This window comes from Protomyctophum bolini, assembly GCF_963924005.1.
Source record: "Protomyctophum bolini genome assembly, chromosome: 8".
Taxonomy (NCBI): domain Eukaryota; kingdom Metazoa; phylum Chordata; class Actinopteri; order Myctophiformes; family Myctophidae; genus Protomyctophum; species Protomyctophum bolini.
In genome coordinates, this window is record NC_137869.1 from 5,361,962 (window position 1) to 5,375,702 (window position 13,741).

Consider the following 13,741-nt stretch of genomic DNA (forward strand, 5'->3'; position numbering starts at 1 on the left):
TATAGCGCGCCGTTTTTCATCATTTTTGAGGATTTGAAAAAAATGACGAAATGACAAAAACGATGGGTTATAGCCCATGTTTTTTGAAATTTTGAAAAAAAAAGTTAGCCTCGTTTCTCATCATTTTGGACCATGGGCTATAGCCCATATCGTACGGCATACTATAGCGCGCCGTTTTTCATCATTTTTTAGGATTTGAAAAAAATGACGAAATGACAAAAACGATGGGTTATAGCCCATGTTGTGTGTGTGTGTGTGTGTGTGTGTGTGTGTGCGCGTGCGTGCATGCGTGTACAGGGCATATAGTTATAAGTTTTTCATGATTTTCATCTTTCATCAGCTGAGAAATAATACTTTCCAGATCAAATCACAATTTTGATTAATTGAAACCTTTATTTAAGGGGAATGCATTGAGACCAAGGTCTCTTTTTAAATGGCGCCCTGTGTACACCTGTGTATTTACAACAATGATTTTACATACATGACATACATGACATAGACAACACAGTACATAAAGAGAATACAAAAACACAAAAAAACTTAAAACCAAATATTACAAAAAGCAGGTGCATAAGCCTTCTTCCAGTATGAGGCCAACTAAAAAAAAATTTAAATAGCAAACGAGACAAGGACAATAAGACATCTATATTCAACTTTTCTTGACATTCATTCCATATACATGGAGCATACACCCTGAAGGCAGTATCTCCCAGCTTAGAATTGGTTTTAGGCACCTTCAGCATAAGCTTATCTTGAGATCTGGTACCATAACTTGATGTATTGGGATCTAGCAGTTTTGTCAAATGCAGGGGTAGTTTCCCCAAGTAGTGCTGTGTATGTAAAACACTGTGTTTCCTTGGAGCCAGTGAAGACCATTCTACTGAAGCGTTTAGTGTACAGCGATGGGTTTTGAATCTTACTCCTGTAATAAATACAGTGCACTGTGATATATTGCATCCAAGGGCTTAAAAATGCTGTCTGTGACATTGCACAATACAAAATGTCTCCATAATCAAATATTGTCACGATTTGCGGCTTGAATTACCCTCTTTCTATTTTCTTTAAAGAAACGTGATCTCTTTCGCTAGAGGAAGCCAATTTTAGGTTTGATTTTCTAGATTTGCTGTGTGTGTGTTTTAAAAGAAAGGTCCTCATCTAGCCATACCCCTGAGTTACTTGTACAGGCCGATTCATGCTCCAGTTTTATGTGATGAGGTGACCACCGGAACCTAAACCTGGGGTGTGAATAACAGGCCTTAAAACGGAAATGGTGGGCTTTTTTTATTATTTTTTTTAAGTTTCAGCTTGTCTATGCTGGAAACGCTGGCTCTGAAGTTTCTGAACCAATCGGAGCGTTGCATCCCTCCAGGCTATGGGTCCTATACGTCCGTCTCATGCACAGTGGTTTGTTTACAAAGTGACAGAGAGAGGGCAGAAAAGCCAGGGGATGTTTTTCTAACCTGTACACATTACCTATATACTTATTTTAGCGTGATGATTCGGTTGAAAACGAGTAATACACCGTCTGGATGTCATCTTCAATTGGATTAAAAACGGAGGATTTCTGTAATCAGTAGCACCTGTGTTCTGACAGACGTGCAGATATGGGAATAAAACTGGTGAGCTTCATTTCTATTGGCTTTTATTCATCTGGGCCTCGACACGTCATCACGCATCACGTTTTCGTTTTCAGGAAGTAATTTAAAAAAAAATGTTTTATGGACTTTTGATATTAAAAAACACACAAAAATGAGAATTTGCCCATTCTTTTGGCATGCATTGTTAGGTATGCCCATATGATAACCACGGATATGGTCTAAAAGTGTGAAAAAACGTATTTTTCATTTCACTACAACTTTAAAGATGGGGGTGAAATGGCTATTTTATGTTGTATTTTCGCTCTCAAACGGAAAAAGATGTGTGTTTTTGAAACGTTTTTGAACGTCACATCTCTCTAGGCTATTGCTCTGCAAGGTTGCTCGATGCGTGCACACACACACATGCAGATTGATCGTAAACAAAGTCAGAGAGAGACAGGCAGCAACGCTCATGGCTGAATTCTAACCTATAATGTTTTCAGATACATATTTTAGCGTGCTGATTATTACGTTTTAAAACGAGTAATACACTGTCTGGACTCTGGATGTCATGTTGAATGGGAGTGTTTCTGTAATCAAAAGCACCTGCGTTTGGAGGGCGACGCAGCAATGAGAATAAAACAGGTGAAGTCATTAAAATTAGATTTCCATTGACTTTTGATATGAAAATACACAAAAATTAAAAAATGTCCCTTTTTTTGCATCCATCCATATGTTCTAAAAGTGTGGAAAAACATATTTTTCATTTCAGGAACTGAGACGTCCGTCTAGGGTTGCAGTACTTAGTTTAGACAGTTTTTGGTTTAGACTAGTCATTGGTTAGACCAGTCATTAGTCCTACAACTACAATCTATCTCAAACCCTCACCCTAAACCTAACCTCGCCTCACCAGGCTTTCCACCGCCTCGGAGGAAAGCCTGGTCTCTGTTTCAAAAGTCCGTATGATCCGCGCTGGGGCCGGATGATGTGGTTACGTCATGTTGTAGTATTGTTTTGTAGTCGCCAGACAGGATGAACAGGCGGCGACAACTTCCTTTTCCCTCTCAATAAAAGCTCTCGCTTACGAGAGCTTTTATTGCTTTTAATCAAACAGGAAGCAACAAACAGCTTCCTGTTTGTTGTAGGCAAACCATTGCCTATACAACATGACGTAAGCACATCATCCGGCTCTAGCCAGGATCATATACCGAAATGAAATGGTGCCCAGGCTACCCTAAACCTAACCTCCCACGGGGCAGCACACCTAAACCTAACCCATGTCTAACCAATGACTAGTCCAAACTAAGTATGCACCCCGTCAGTCTATACAGACCAGACCGTGGCTCTTGCGAGGGGCGTGGCTGCGAGGGAAGCAGGAAGTGGTGAACTCCAGTTCCATGGGCACGTGAAGACTGCAGCCCGTCGTCATGGCGTCCACGTCTGTGGGAGGAGCCTCCTGGATGGAAAGAAAACAAGAAAAGTCGGCAGGGTCAATTCACTGTTGAATCATACCGATAACACACACGCCTCCATTCTCTCCTTCTGTTCTGGATCAAGAATCCAGAGTGTTTAAATTAAGACTATTCGTGCAACTTTTCAGGATTCAAATTCAAAAGTATCAAAATCGACAAGATCGAAACATGTCGCTTCGAGCTGCTTATACATCTGCTATTTTTGATACTTTTGTGTGGATGCTCTATAGTGTGATAAAGGGGTGCAGTACTTAGTTTAGACAGTTTTTGGTTTAGACTAGTCATTGGTTAGACCAGTCATTAGTCCTACAACTACAACCCATCTCAAACCCTCACCCTAACCCTAACCTCCCACGGGGCAGCACACCTAAACCTAACCTTAAAGGAGAATTCCATAATAAAAGGCTTTCTTACCTTTCTTTGTAGTTGTTACGTCCCCACCAAAGAGGTCCAGGTGTTATTTTGTGCAAAAGATCCTTATTAGCTGTTTCCCCTACCATAAGCCCTCAATGAATTGCATTGAATGGAATGGGAATTGAATGGGGCTATGGGGTGTTGTGCTAATTCGCTTATTTCCATCGCTCAACATTATAATTTCTTTGTATATATCCTCTCTTCATAATGTAAATAATATCCCAAGCTGCACACTTTACTACTTCTTTCAATGGAAATAAGCGAACTAGCATAACACCCCATAGCCCCATTCAATTCCCATTCAATTCAATGCAATTCATTGAGGGCTTATGGTAGGGAAAATAGCCAATAAGGAGTTTTTGCACAAAATAACACCTGGACCTCTTTGGTGGGAACGTAACAAATACAAAGAAAGGTAAGAAAGATAGGAAAGCATTCTAGCATGGAATTCTCCTTTAACCCATGTCTAACCAATGACTAGTCTAAACTAAGTATGCACCCCGTGATAAAGTAGGGCGTTAATTTATGCAAAAAAACTCAAAAGGTTAAAATATGGAGATAAGAGTCAGCCTGACAGCAACAATATGCACTGGGTTCATTTTGTCAACTAAAACTATGACGGAAAATGTCCGTCGACTACACCCTTGTCACTGACATAAACTAAGCTATGATCATCATGACTAAAACTAAAAACTAGACTAAAATGTTAGGGAGGGACTAGTGGAGAAGAGATCCATGCAGGCAAACTAAAAGACAAGACATTTTATGTTTGACGTTGCGCCCTGAAAATAGCCGAAACTAGACTAAAACTAAATAGCCTATAAAACAGCATGCAACACGTGTATAAAATCAGCCATTGCGACCACCCCATCGCCCAGTGATGCTTGCGGAACTCGACTATACGTCTCGTTCCTGACCGCATAACTGTCGTGGCAATAATCACGTTAAACCACATGTAATATTGCTTAAGTCTCCCATTGGCTTAGAGGAGGCAGCCAGCCTAGAGACATGGCAGCAAATCATGAAAAAGTGTCCATGCACTATACGGTCAATACTAGAGGTATAGTGGCAAATGTAGTCCAGGCGCTTTTCATCGCCTGGCGAAAAAACAATCCAAAAGAACCACGACTAAAACGAACTCCAAAATGTGCCGTCCAAATCAACAGCGCTCTCCCAGCTGTGGCACGGGCAGCGTTTGCAGTGAGATGGAGCTTCATTAGCCCATTCTGACCTGAGATCAGATTCATACGAGGTTTCCACTGGGACACACACACTGGTCTGATGAACCCATTCTAACCTGAGATCAGATTCATACGAGGTTTCCACTGGGGGACACACACTGGTTCTGATGAACCCATTCTGACCTGAGATCAGATTCTAAAAAAAATGTCAGTCGTTCTTCGATTTTTCAAAAAATAGCAGACCTACAAGCTCGTAGCGCGCCACTCGGTGGCGCGCTACGAGCTTGTAGATCTGCTATTTTTCAATAGCTATAAAGCATAACATGATGCTGACACCCAAATGGGTTCCCGTTCAAAATGGGTTAGACATGCTGGTCACACAGGTGAGTACAGGTCTGTCAACTCTATAGTGCTACAGCAACAGTCTCTGCCTGGGAGCCTGGCTCGCAGTGCCTGCACTGCACTGACTGCGCTGCACGCTCCGTCTGTCTGTACAGACGCATTAGAGCTTCTCTCACTCCCCATGAATTTGTATAAATAATGTATATACATTTTTCACAACGCTGGCGCGCTAACAAGTGCAGCCTCAGGTGCAAACGCTCAGAAATGCACGCTGCACAACGTCCCCGAAGGTAGGGGGAGCGCAGGCGGGCCCCGACCCCACTCAAAACACCACGCAAACAGAGAGAGAAGAATGAAATGGAATGGAGAAAAAACACACACACACACACACACACACACAGACACACACACATGAATAACTTGCCGAAAGCAACAACACACGTGCGCACACGTGCGCGCGCACGCAGGCACATGGGGTCACATGCACACACACACACATTTCTCTGTCTCTCTTTCACACACACACACACACACACACACACACACACACAGACTGCACTGTCAGTTTCTTAAACGAGTTTACCGTACATGGAACAAACAGCCTCAAGTTGTGTCAGTCAGTCTTCTTACCGTCTGGACATCCAGTCATCTTTACCTCTACCCAGACGTCGTTTTATAAAAACCCTTTATTTACAAGATATTACAAGATATACTATTACAAAATAGTGACAAAACGCAATTAACAATAAAGACACAATTATGAATGAATGAGGCGCATTATGACGTACATTTTCCCTTCATTGTCAATGTGGCGTTTACAAAACAAACTTTGAACTAAAGAACAAACATTAACCAATTCTGAACGGGAACCCATTTTGGCATCATGTTATGCTTTAGCTATTGAAAAATAGCAGATCTACAAGCTCATAGCGCGCCACCGAGTGGCGCGCTACGAGCTTGTAGGTCTGCTATTTTTGAAAAATCAAAGAACGACTGACATTTTTAGAATCTGATCTCAGGTCAGAATGGGTTAATCAGACCAGTGTGTGTCCAGTGGAAACCTCGTATGAATCTGATCTCAGATCAGAATGGGTTAAACCTGTATATATAGGAGGGGCTAGCGTCCCTCAAAAACAGCGACAATCACTTTACTTGTTTTCAGTCAAACATTCATATCATGAACCAACGGGATTTCACATAGAAACCTAACCAAAACATAGACATAAGAGAGTCAGTCAGAGAGAGAGAGAGTTACAATGCGACAAGTATAAAGACATCAGAGAATCATTCTTCCCTAAATTTAAAGAAAAATATAAAGAATTTGAATCCACCATTAATAACTCATTACTCCAATATGTTCTGGGAGAACAGTCCAAATGCACAGTTTTGGCAGCAAAATATGTATGGAGTTGTCATCAACTGAGGGACCGCCAGTGGACAGAAGAGACAGGTATATCTGTCTGAACAGGGTCATTAAGTTGCTGTTATGTTTATGTTTGTTAATTTATTTTCATTGTTACTGTATTGCTTGTTGTTCATTATTGTTGGGATGTTTATTGACTTTTGTTTTGTTGTATGTACGCTTTGGCAATGTAAAACATATTTATCATGCCAATAAAGCCTTTTGAAATTGAAATTTAAAATTGAGAGAGAGAAAGAGAGAGAGAGAGAGAGAGAGAGAGAGAGAGAGAAAAAAAAGAGAGAGAGAGAGAGAGAGAGAGAGAGAGAGAGAGAGAGAGAGAGAGAGAGAGAGATAGAGAGACCGAGGGCCCAATAACGTTGCTCTCGGGCAGAAACCTCTATTCTAATTTTCAACGCTTTTAAAAGATAAATGTTGTATTTTGACTCCACTACAAATTTTCTAGGAAGGCTACATTATATGAATGAACCACTTGAGCCCAATAATAAATAGTGAAAATGGAAGATCTTCTATTTACACGAACAACATCCAATGATGTTGTTTTTACTTTTCACCACATACTGTACCATGAAAGTCTAGAACAGGACTGTGGAGAAATGTCCCAAAATGGATGAGTTTTGGAAGATGATAAATGAGCAGATACAAAAGATATTGGGATATGAGGTGCCTATGAAGTGTGATGTTTTGTATTTAGGAAACTTGATTCGAGGAGAAGATAGATATTTGGTAAACATTTTACTGGCGGCAGCAAAGAAAACTATCACAAGAAAATGGACAATGGGACAATGGGAGGACTTGATTCAGGAGATTCATTTTATGGAGAAACTAACACACCGTCTGAGGCTACACGAAGAAAAAATGGAGGACAAATGGTATAAATGGACAGTATTTAGTATAGGGGAATGAGAAACAATTGTAAATTCCTTGAAAAACGTATGTAACATTTTGAAACACAATGTCGATGCCTGTTTTTTTATTTTTTGTACGTCTGTGGTGTAAGTTTGTTTTTTCTGTCTTGTCTTGAAAACCAATAAAAATGTAAGTAAAAAAAGAACAGGGCTGTGGAATGAATGGATGGTAGAGCATTGTACCGTATATGACGTCATCCTATGGAACATAGTATAGAAAGTAGAGAGTGGATGGATGCCTGTCATTGTATACATTATGATTGGTTCTTTGAGAGGCTCTCCTGTTCTCCTGTTGTCTGTGGATATACTTCAGTATACACATAGACATATACACACACATACATACACATACATACATATACACACATACATACACATACATGCATATACACACACACACATAGCGTTCATAGCTCACATACTGTGGCTGAAAGCTATGGAACGCTCGCCTACAGTTCTCTTGCAGGCCGCGAGCAGTTCTATTCTTCTATTCCTTTTACTGAGGTTATAGACTTAGGAATAAGGTTATGTTTAGACATAGTTTTACTGAGGATACGTTTAGGAATAAGGTTAGTGTGACCGAGACCTAACTAGGCCTTGTCTGTCTGTGAGAATGCCGAGGAGATAGGGACAGGGACCTATCTTCCTTGAGCGCAGGTGTCGAACCGGCGGTCACTAGCGAGATCTTGATATGGTATCCGAGGTCTGCTACGTGATCTGGGTTCTTCTTTACTTCATTCTGTCTGTCACCTGCGTAGGCATGGATATTTATGGTGTTGGGATGTCGAGGGTGATGTCACCCCCTGACGTCCCGGTTGTGATGTCAGAGATGCACTACGTTCCTTCGTAACAGTTAGGTTTAGACAGTTTTACTATGTTTAGGAATAAGGTTATGTTTAGGCATAGTTTTACTGAGGTTACGTTTAGGAATAAGGTTAGGTTTAAAACATATTCAACCGAGAAGCAAAGATATGAGTTAAAAGAGTTCACTGGGAAATTATTACATATTCAAAGATGTTCACGACTTTTCAAAAAATAGCAGATCTACAAGCTCGTATAGCGCGGCACAACGTGGAGGCCAAATGAAGTCTTCAGAGAGGCAATTAGTCAAGTGTTTAATTGCTTATATGCCAAACAACGGGTCGTTACACTCATTGTTCTCCAGCCCTTTAGACAAAGGTGGACATGTGCAGTGTGCAGACCAACCAAATTAGATTAACCCATTCTGAACGGGAACCAATTTTGGTGAAAGCATCATGTTATGCTTTAGCTATTGAAAAATAGCAGATCTACAAGCTCATAGCGCGCCACCGAGTGGCGCGCTACGAGCTTGTAGGTCTGCTATTTTTGAAAAAAATCGAAGAACGACTGACATTTTTAGAATCTGATCTCAGGTCAGAATGGGTTGATCAGACCAGTGTGTGTCCTAGTGGAAACCTCGTATGAATCTGATCTCAGGTCAGAATGGGTTAACAGACGGCACGTTTTGCGCCGGAATCGAGAGAAATCGTGGCGCGCGTTCAACGTTATGCAAAAAAGCCTCACTTGGGCATGCAAAACAAATGCAGCAGGTTAGGAACGGGGGAGCGGTCCGAAGGCCACCGCTACCGTTTCATTCGGACGCATAATGCATAATACATAATTACACATAAAGACTGCAAGCCTACAGCAATAGCATGTTTTTTTTTATATATTTATATGTATTCTTTTTATCCTTTTATCCTTTATTAGTCATTAAAAAAGCGTGTGCGTGTGAGAGAGAGAGAGAGAGAGAGAGAGAGAGAGAGAGAGAGACAGAGAGAGAGAGAGAGAGGGGGAAAAAATACAACTTTTAAGCACCTGAACCTCTCTGCCGCCAGCGCTCTGTTAATTGCCCCACACAATGGGGCGGAGGAGGGGCCTGGGGAGATTTTTCAATTTCACGAAAGAGAGAGAGAGAGAGAGAGAGAGAGAGAGAGAGAGAGAGAGAGAGAGAGAGAGGAGTATGCATTCAGTGGGCGCTCATGTTCTGAACACGGCACTTAAATTCTACAGAGCTCACATAAAAAAAAAGACCCAAGGTTACATCCGATTGAAAGGCCTCTCCCCGACTGCCAGCCACTTCAGAAATCCATTTAGCGGTAGTGCTAGGGATGGAACGTCTAATTCAAACACGCTTCTTCGCCCTATACAAATACCCCGCCGCCGACACCGCCACATCGACAGGCACAGCGCGCTGACCTTCGAGTCCCTTGTGTCATCGTGTGAGGAAAGAAGCTCAGTGTAGAAGAGAGTCCGTACTTTTTATCGCCAAGCTATAACGACAAAGTTTCTATATGTTTGACGAGTTTGTAAAATGGCTGCGTTGAAGCTTTTTTTGGTCCTCGCGTTTTTATGTCGACCAGGCTGGTGCGGGTCACTTCTTCTTTGGCCTCAAAAACGAGAGCCAACCAACAGGACCCACCAACGAAAGATCAATGGATGGACATTATTGAGGAACTGTATTCTATGGAAAAACTAACATTCATATACTGAGACTACAAGAGGATAAATTCTATAAAAAATGGGAAAAGTGGAATCTCTTCTGTCAGCCTATAGCGATATTGCAATAGAATTTCATTGAATGTTTATTGTAATATGAAAAATACAGCCTTTTTTCTTTTACTTTTTGTCCTTTTCCTTTTCTTTTTCTTTCCCGTATTGTCTTGTTAGTTGAGTTTTTGTTTGTGTCTGTTCTTCCTTCAATAAAAATTAAGTGAAAAAAAAAAAAAAAACGAGAGCCAACTTGCAGGGCATCTTGCATCTTTCTATAGTGTGGGGGGGGAGGACGAAAGTTCCTTACTCGCATTTCGGGAGGTGTAGTTCCAGACACTATAGCAGGGCTGCCATAAAGGTCATGATCATGATCTACCAGTAGATCACAAAGGCTGTGCTGGTAGACCACATTACATGCCCTTAAAATGTATATTATTTAAATGCAAAATAAATCAATAAAAAAAGGCTTCTGCCACTTGAATTAAGGTGACTTGATACAATACTTTATACTTCAAGTATTGTATCACGAGTAAGACGCGCAAACGCGGGAAGCGAACGCAGATCGTATAACCATATAAGGAGTCCCCAAAGCAGCCATCACACTCATGTCACCATGACTCAGCCATAAGGAGTCCCCAAAGCAGCTACACGTCCAAATATGGAGTGTGTTGCATCAATCAGAAAACAAATCACTCAGCTCCATATATGGGCACAAAGGGGACACACACACACACAGACATGATCTGCTAGGTTTCATAGTAAGTGCTCACTGCGTTCGCGACAAACATCAGTATCAGTTCAAAGTCCCCCCCCTGTATTTCCCATTCCAAGTGCATTAGTCTTATATGTAATGCCAACTATTCCAAAGCCCCCTCAGGAACATTGTTTAACTATTTTCAGCAATTCAATAATATTTATTGGTGGGTAGATCTTGATGAGCTTGTCATTTTCACCCCTGCTCTATAGCATTCGGAGATTGGACAATAGTAGTCTGGCTAGATTCTCTTATTATTATCATTTCAAATTAGGCCACGGACCCACATTTGATGCATTTATTTTATTTATTTGTTTTTAAATCTCTGGGACCACAGTCTACACACTTTTGTCTGGCTATTGTTGCTATTCTTTATTATTATTACTATTTAGTGATGCACAATATAATCGGTCTAGTCCAAAGAAAAGCCAAATCAAATAAAAATACACTTTAAAATGTTCTACGTTTAATTTGTGTACTCGTCTCATTCAGTAGTCAGTCAGTTGTGAAACTGTATAGGCTATGTATTGATTGATTGAATACTTTATTAACTCATTTACTGCCACCATTTATTGAGAAATTAGGACCTAATTCACGCCAGCATTTTTTTTGCCCCTAACCCTAACCCTAACCCATTGGGCTTATCCCTGCCAGCTTTACGTTGCCAAGACAACCTTTGTTTACATGATCGGATCATGCCGATGTCACTATAGTCCTCCACAACGTCGGCTCGTGCCGTCAAAGAAACGCTGTTTTGACCAAAAATGCCATCTGGGACAAGGAATAGGAGATACAGGCGATTGAAAGAAATGGATAGAATGGATTCTTATGGCGACGACGATCTAAGATGAACAATACAGTGCTGCGCTAACAACACAGCTAGCTAACCGGCTAACGTAAGTAGCATTATGGCTCGATCGATCAAATGCACTATAAAAGCGCAATTGCCGAAGGGCTACGGCAATCGCGGCAAGGGGGTTAACAGGCTTTGGGCCAATAAGCATTGCATTGTGGGCCTCTGTATAATATCGGTCAGAATCGGTATATATCGGAGATCGGATATAGGTCATAATTTCATAATCGTGCACACCTATTATTATTATTATTAATTTGCTATTGTTAAAAAAATCAAGAACTCACTTACACTTATTGCTGCCATATTATAGGCGTTTGAAATAATGCGATGTGGGTTTTTTTGTTAGCTGTGTGTATTTATTGTCTTGTTGTGTGTCTGATGGCTGTGTGGTTACGTTACATGCTGCAGGGCTCCACCACCAATTGTCCCCCGGGGACAATAAAGACGTCCTTGAACCTTGAACCTTGTTAAAGCGGTTAGCGCCGACCCACATCTTTTCTTTTTTCTTAACCACCCCCCACACACACACACACGCACCCACCACACACACGCACGCACGCACGCACGTACGTACACACACACACACACACACACAACTCAAGAGGTGAGTCTTCTTGTGTCTGCTTGGCCATTGTGGGTGAGATGAACCTTGCGCGTGCACGGTCGGGGAGATATAGAGGCCAACCACACAATGGCCTCATCTCACCCGGTCCACAGCCAAGTGGCCATGCAAGTTGAATGGGCGAAGGAGAGGCCCATTCAATTCAATCCCATGACCCTTTTCATCAACAAATAAGAAGTACACTTTAAAATGTTACGGGGAGCTATAGTGGAGAAGAGACATCCAAGCAGTAGAACTTTAAAAGACTAGTCATTGTATGTTTGTTTGGTTGAGCTATTGCATTCAAAAGACTGAAACTACATTAAAAACATTGCTGTTAAAGGGACATCTCTGACACACACACACGCACACACGCACACGCATGCACGCGTGCGCGCGCGCACACACACACACACACACACACACACACACACACACACACACACACACACACACACACACAATCACACACACACACACACAGTTTTAATGAATACCTCACCAAAATAAAAAAAATGACCCAAGGTCACAAGGTTGCATATGGGAGCGGTATACACCCTCTGATAAAGAGAGAAAACATGGTTATCTCCGTTTGTGTCACACACGATACTGTGTTGATGCTACAGTGTACAGCTGGGGGTGGGGCCACTAGTCTGGGGGGCATGTGAAATAAACACAAAAAAAAGGGGAAATAATATCTAAATTCTAGCCCATCTATAGTCCATCTTCGTGGACGTTTGAAAGGCACTGCATGGTTCTGAAACTTTTTCATGTGAAGGATCGCCAAATCTGGCCGTGGTGGACCCCCGTCTGAAAAGATTTTGTGCCAGGAGGGACCCCCCCAAAAGAGAATGAACTATATCTCATCTCATCTCATAATATTAACGAATGTTGTTTGGGACCATAGTGTGTTTATTCCGTTGACTTAAAACATGACGGGAAAAAAAAACGAAACAACATTGTATTCAAAAGACTATGACTAAATCAAAATGTGCTGTCCCTCCCCACCCCTGGAACCCCATTGACGACCAACCCCCGACCCCCCCCTCAGCACTACTATTCTGGGGGTAATAATGCAGACAGCTTTGGGGCCCCTGGAGGTCACACACAAGGCCAGCATCATGGCCCCGGTTGATGCAGCCGAGCCCCCGGCAGGCCTGTTGGCCCGGTGAAATGTGCCTTTGTCAGACACACGACAATAAAAAGAAGAGATGGGAGAGAGAGAGAGAGAGAGAGAGAGGGGGGGGGATAAATCACCCCATCGGGGCGGTGTACGTGTGGCGGAAGGTCAGTGCTCACAGCGGATGTGCAGAGTAAGGGCTAGATGAAATCTGCTCCGTAAAACCCCAGCGGAGACCATACAGATCTGCTATCAGAGAGAGCACCATGTACAGTATGATGAACGACGACAACCCAATAACCAGAGCCCTTTATAAGCTGCCTGTTAACACATTCTGACCTGAGATCAGATTCATACGAGGTTTCCACTGGACACACACTGGTCTGATGAACCCCATTCTGACCTGAGATCAGATTCTAAAAATGTCAGTCGTTCTTCGATTTTTCAAAAAATAGCAGATCTACAAGCTCGTAGCGCGCCACTCGGTGGCGCGCTATGAGCTTGTAGGTCTGCTATTTTTCAATAGCTAAAGCATAACATGATGCTAACACCAAAACGGGTTTCCGGTCAGAATGGGTTAAC

The 13,741-nt window shown here is 42.0% G+C and overlaps 1 protein-coding gene across 1 annotated transcript in view; it reads right to left on the reverse strand.

The window, feature by feature from the left end:
* Positions 1–383: 383 nt before the first annotated feature.
* Positions 384–13,741, reverse strand: part of LOC308320059 (uncharacterized protein) — an 83,420-nt gene continuing 70,062 nt past the window's right edge. The window contains exon 4 of the mRNA XM_080770367.1: positions 384–3,033. Within this exon, the coding sequence (XP_080626493.1) occupies positions 2,896–3,033 (138 nt within the window). The 3' untranslated portion in view covers positions 384–2,895. The remainder of the gene's footprint in view (positions 3,034–13,741) is intronic.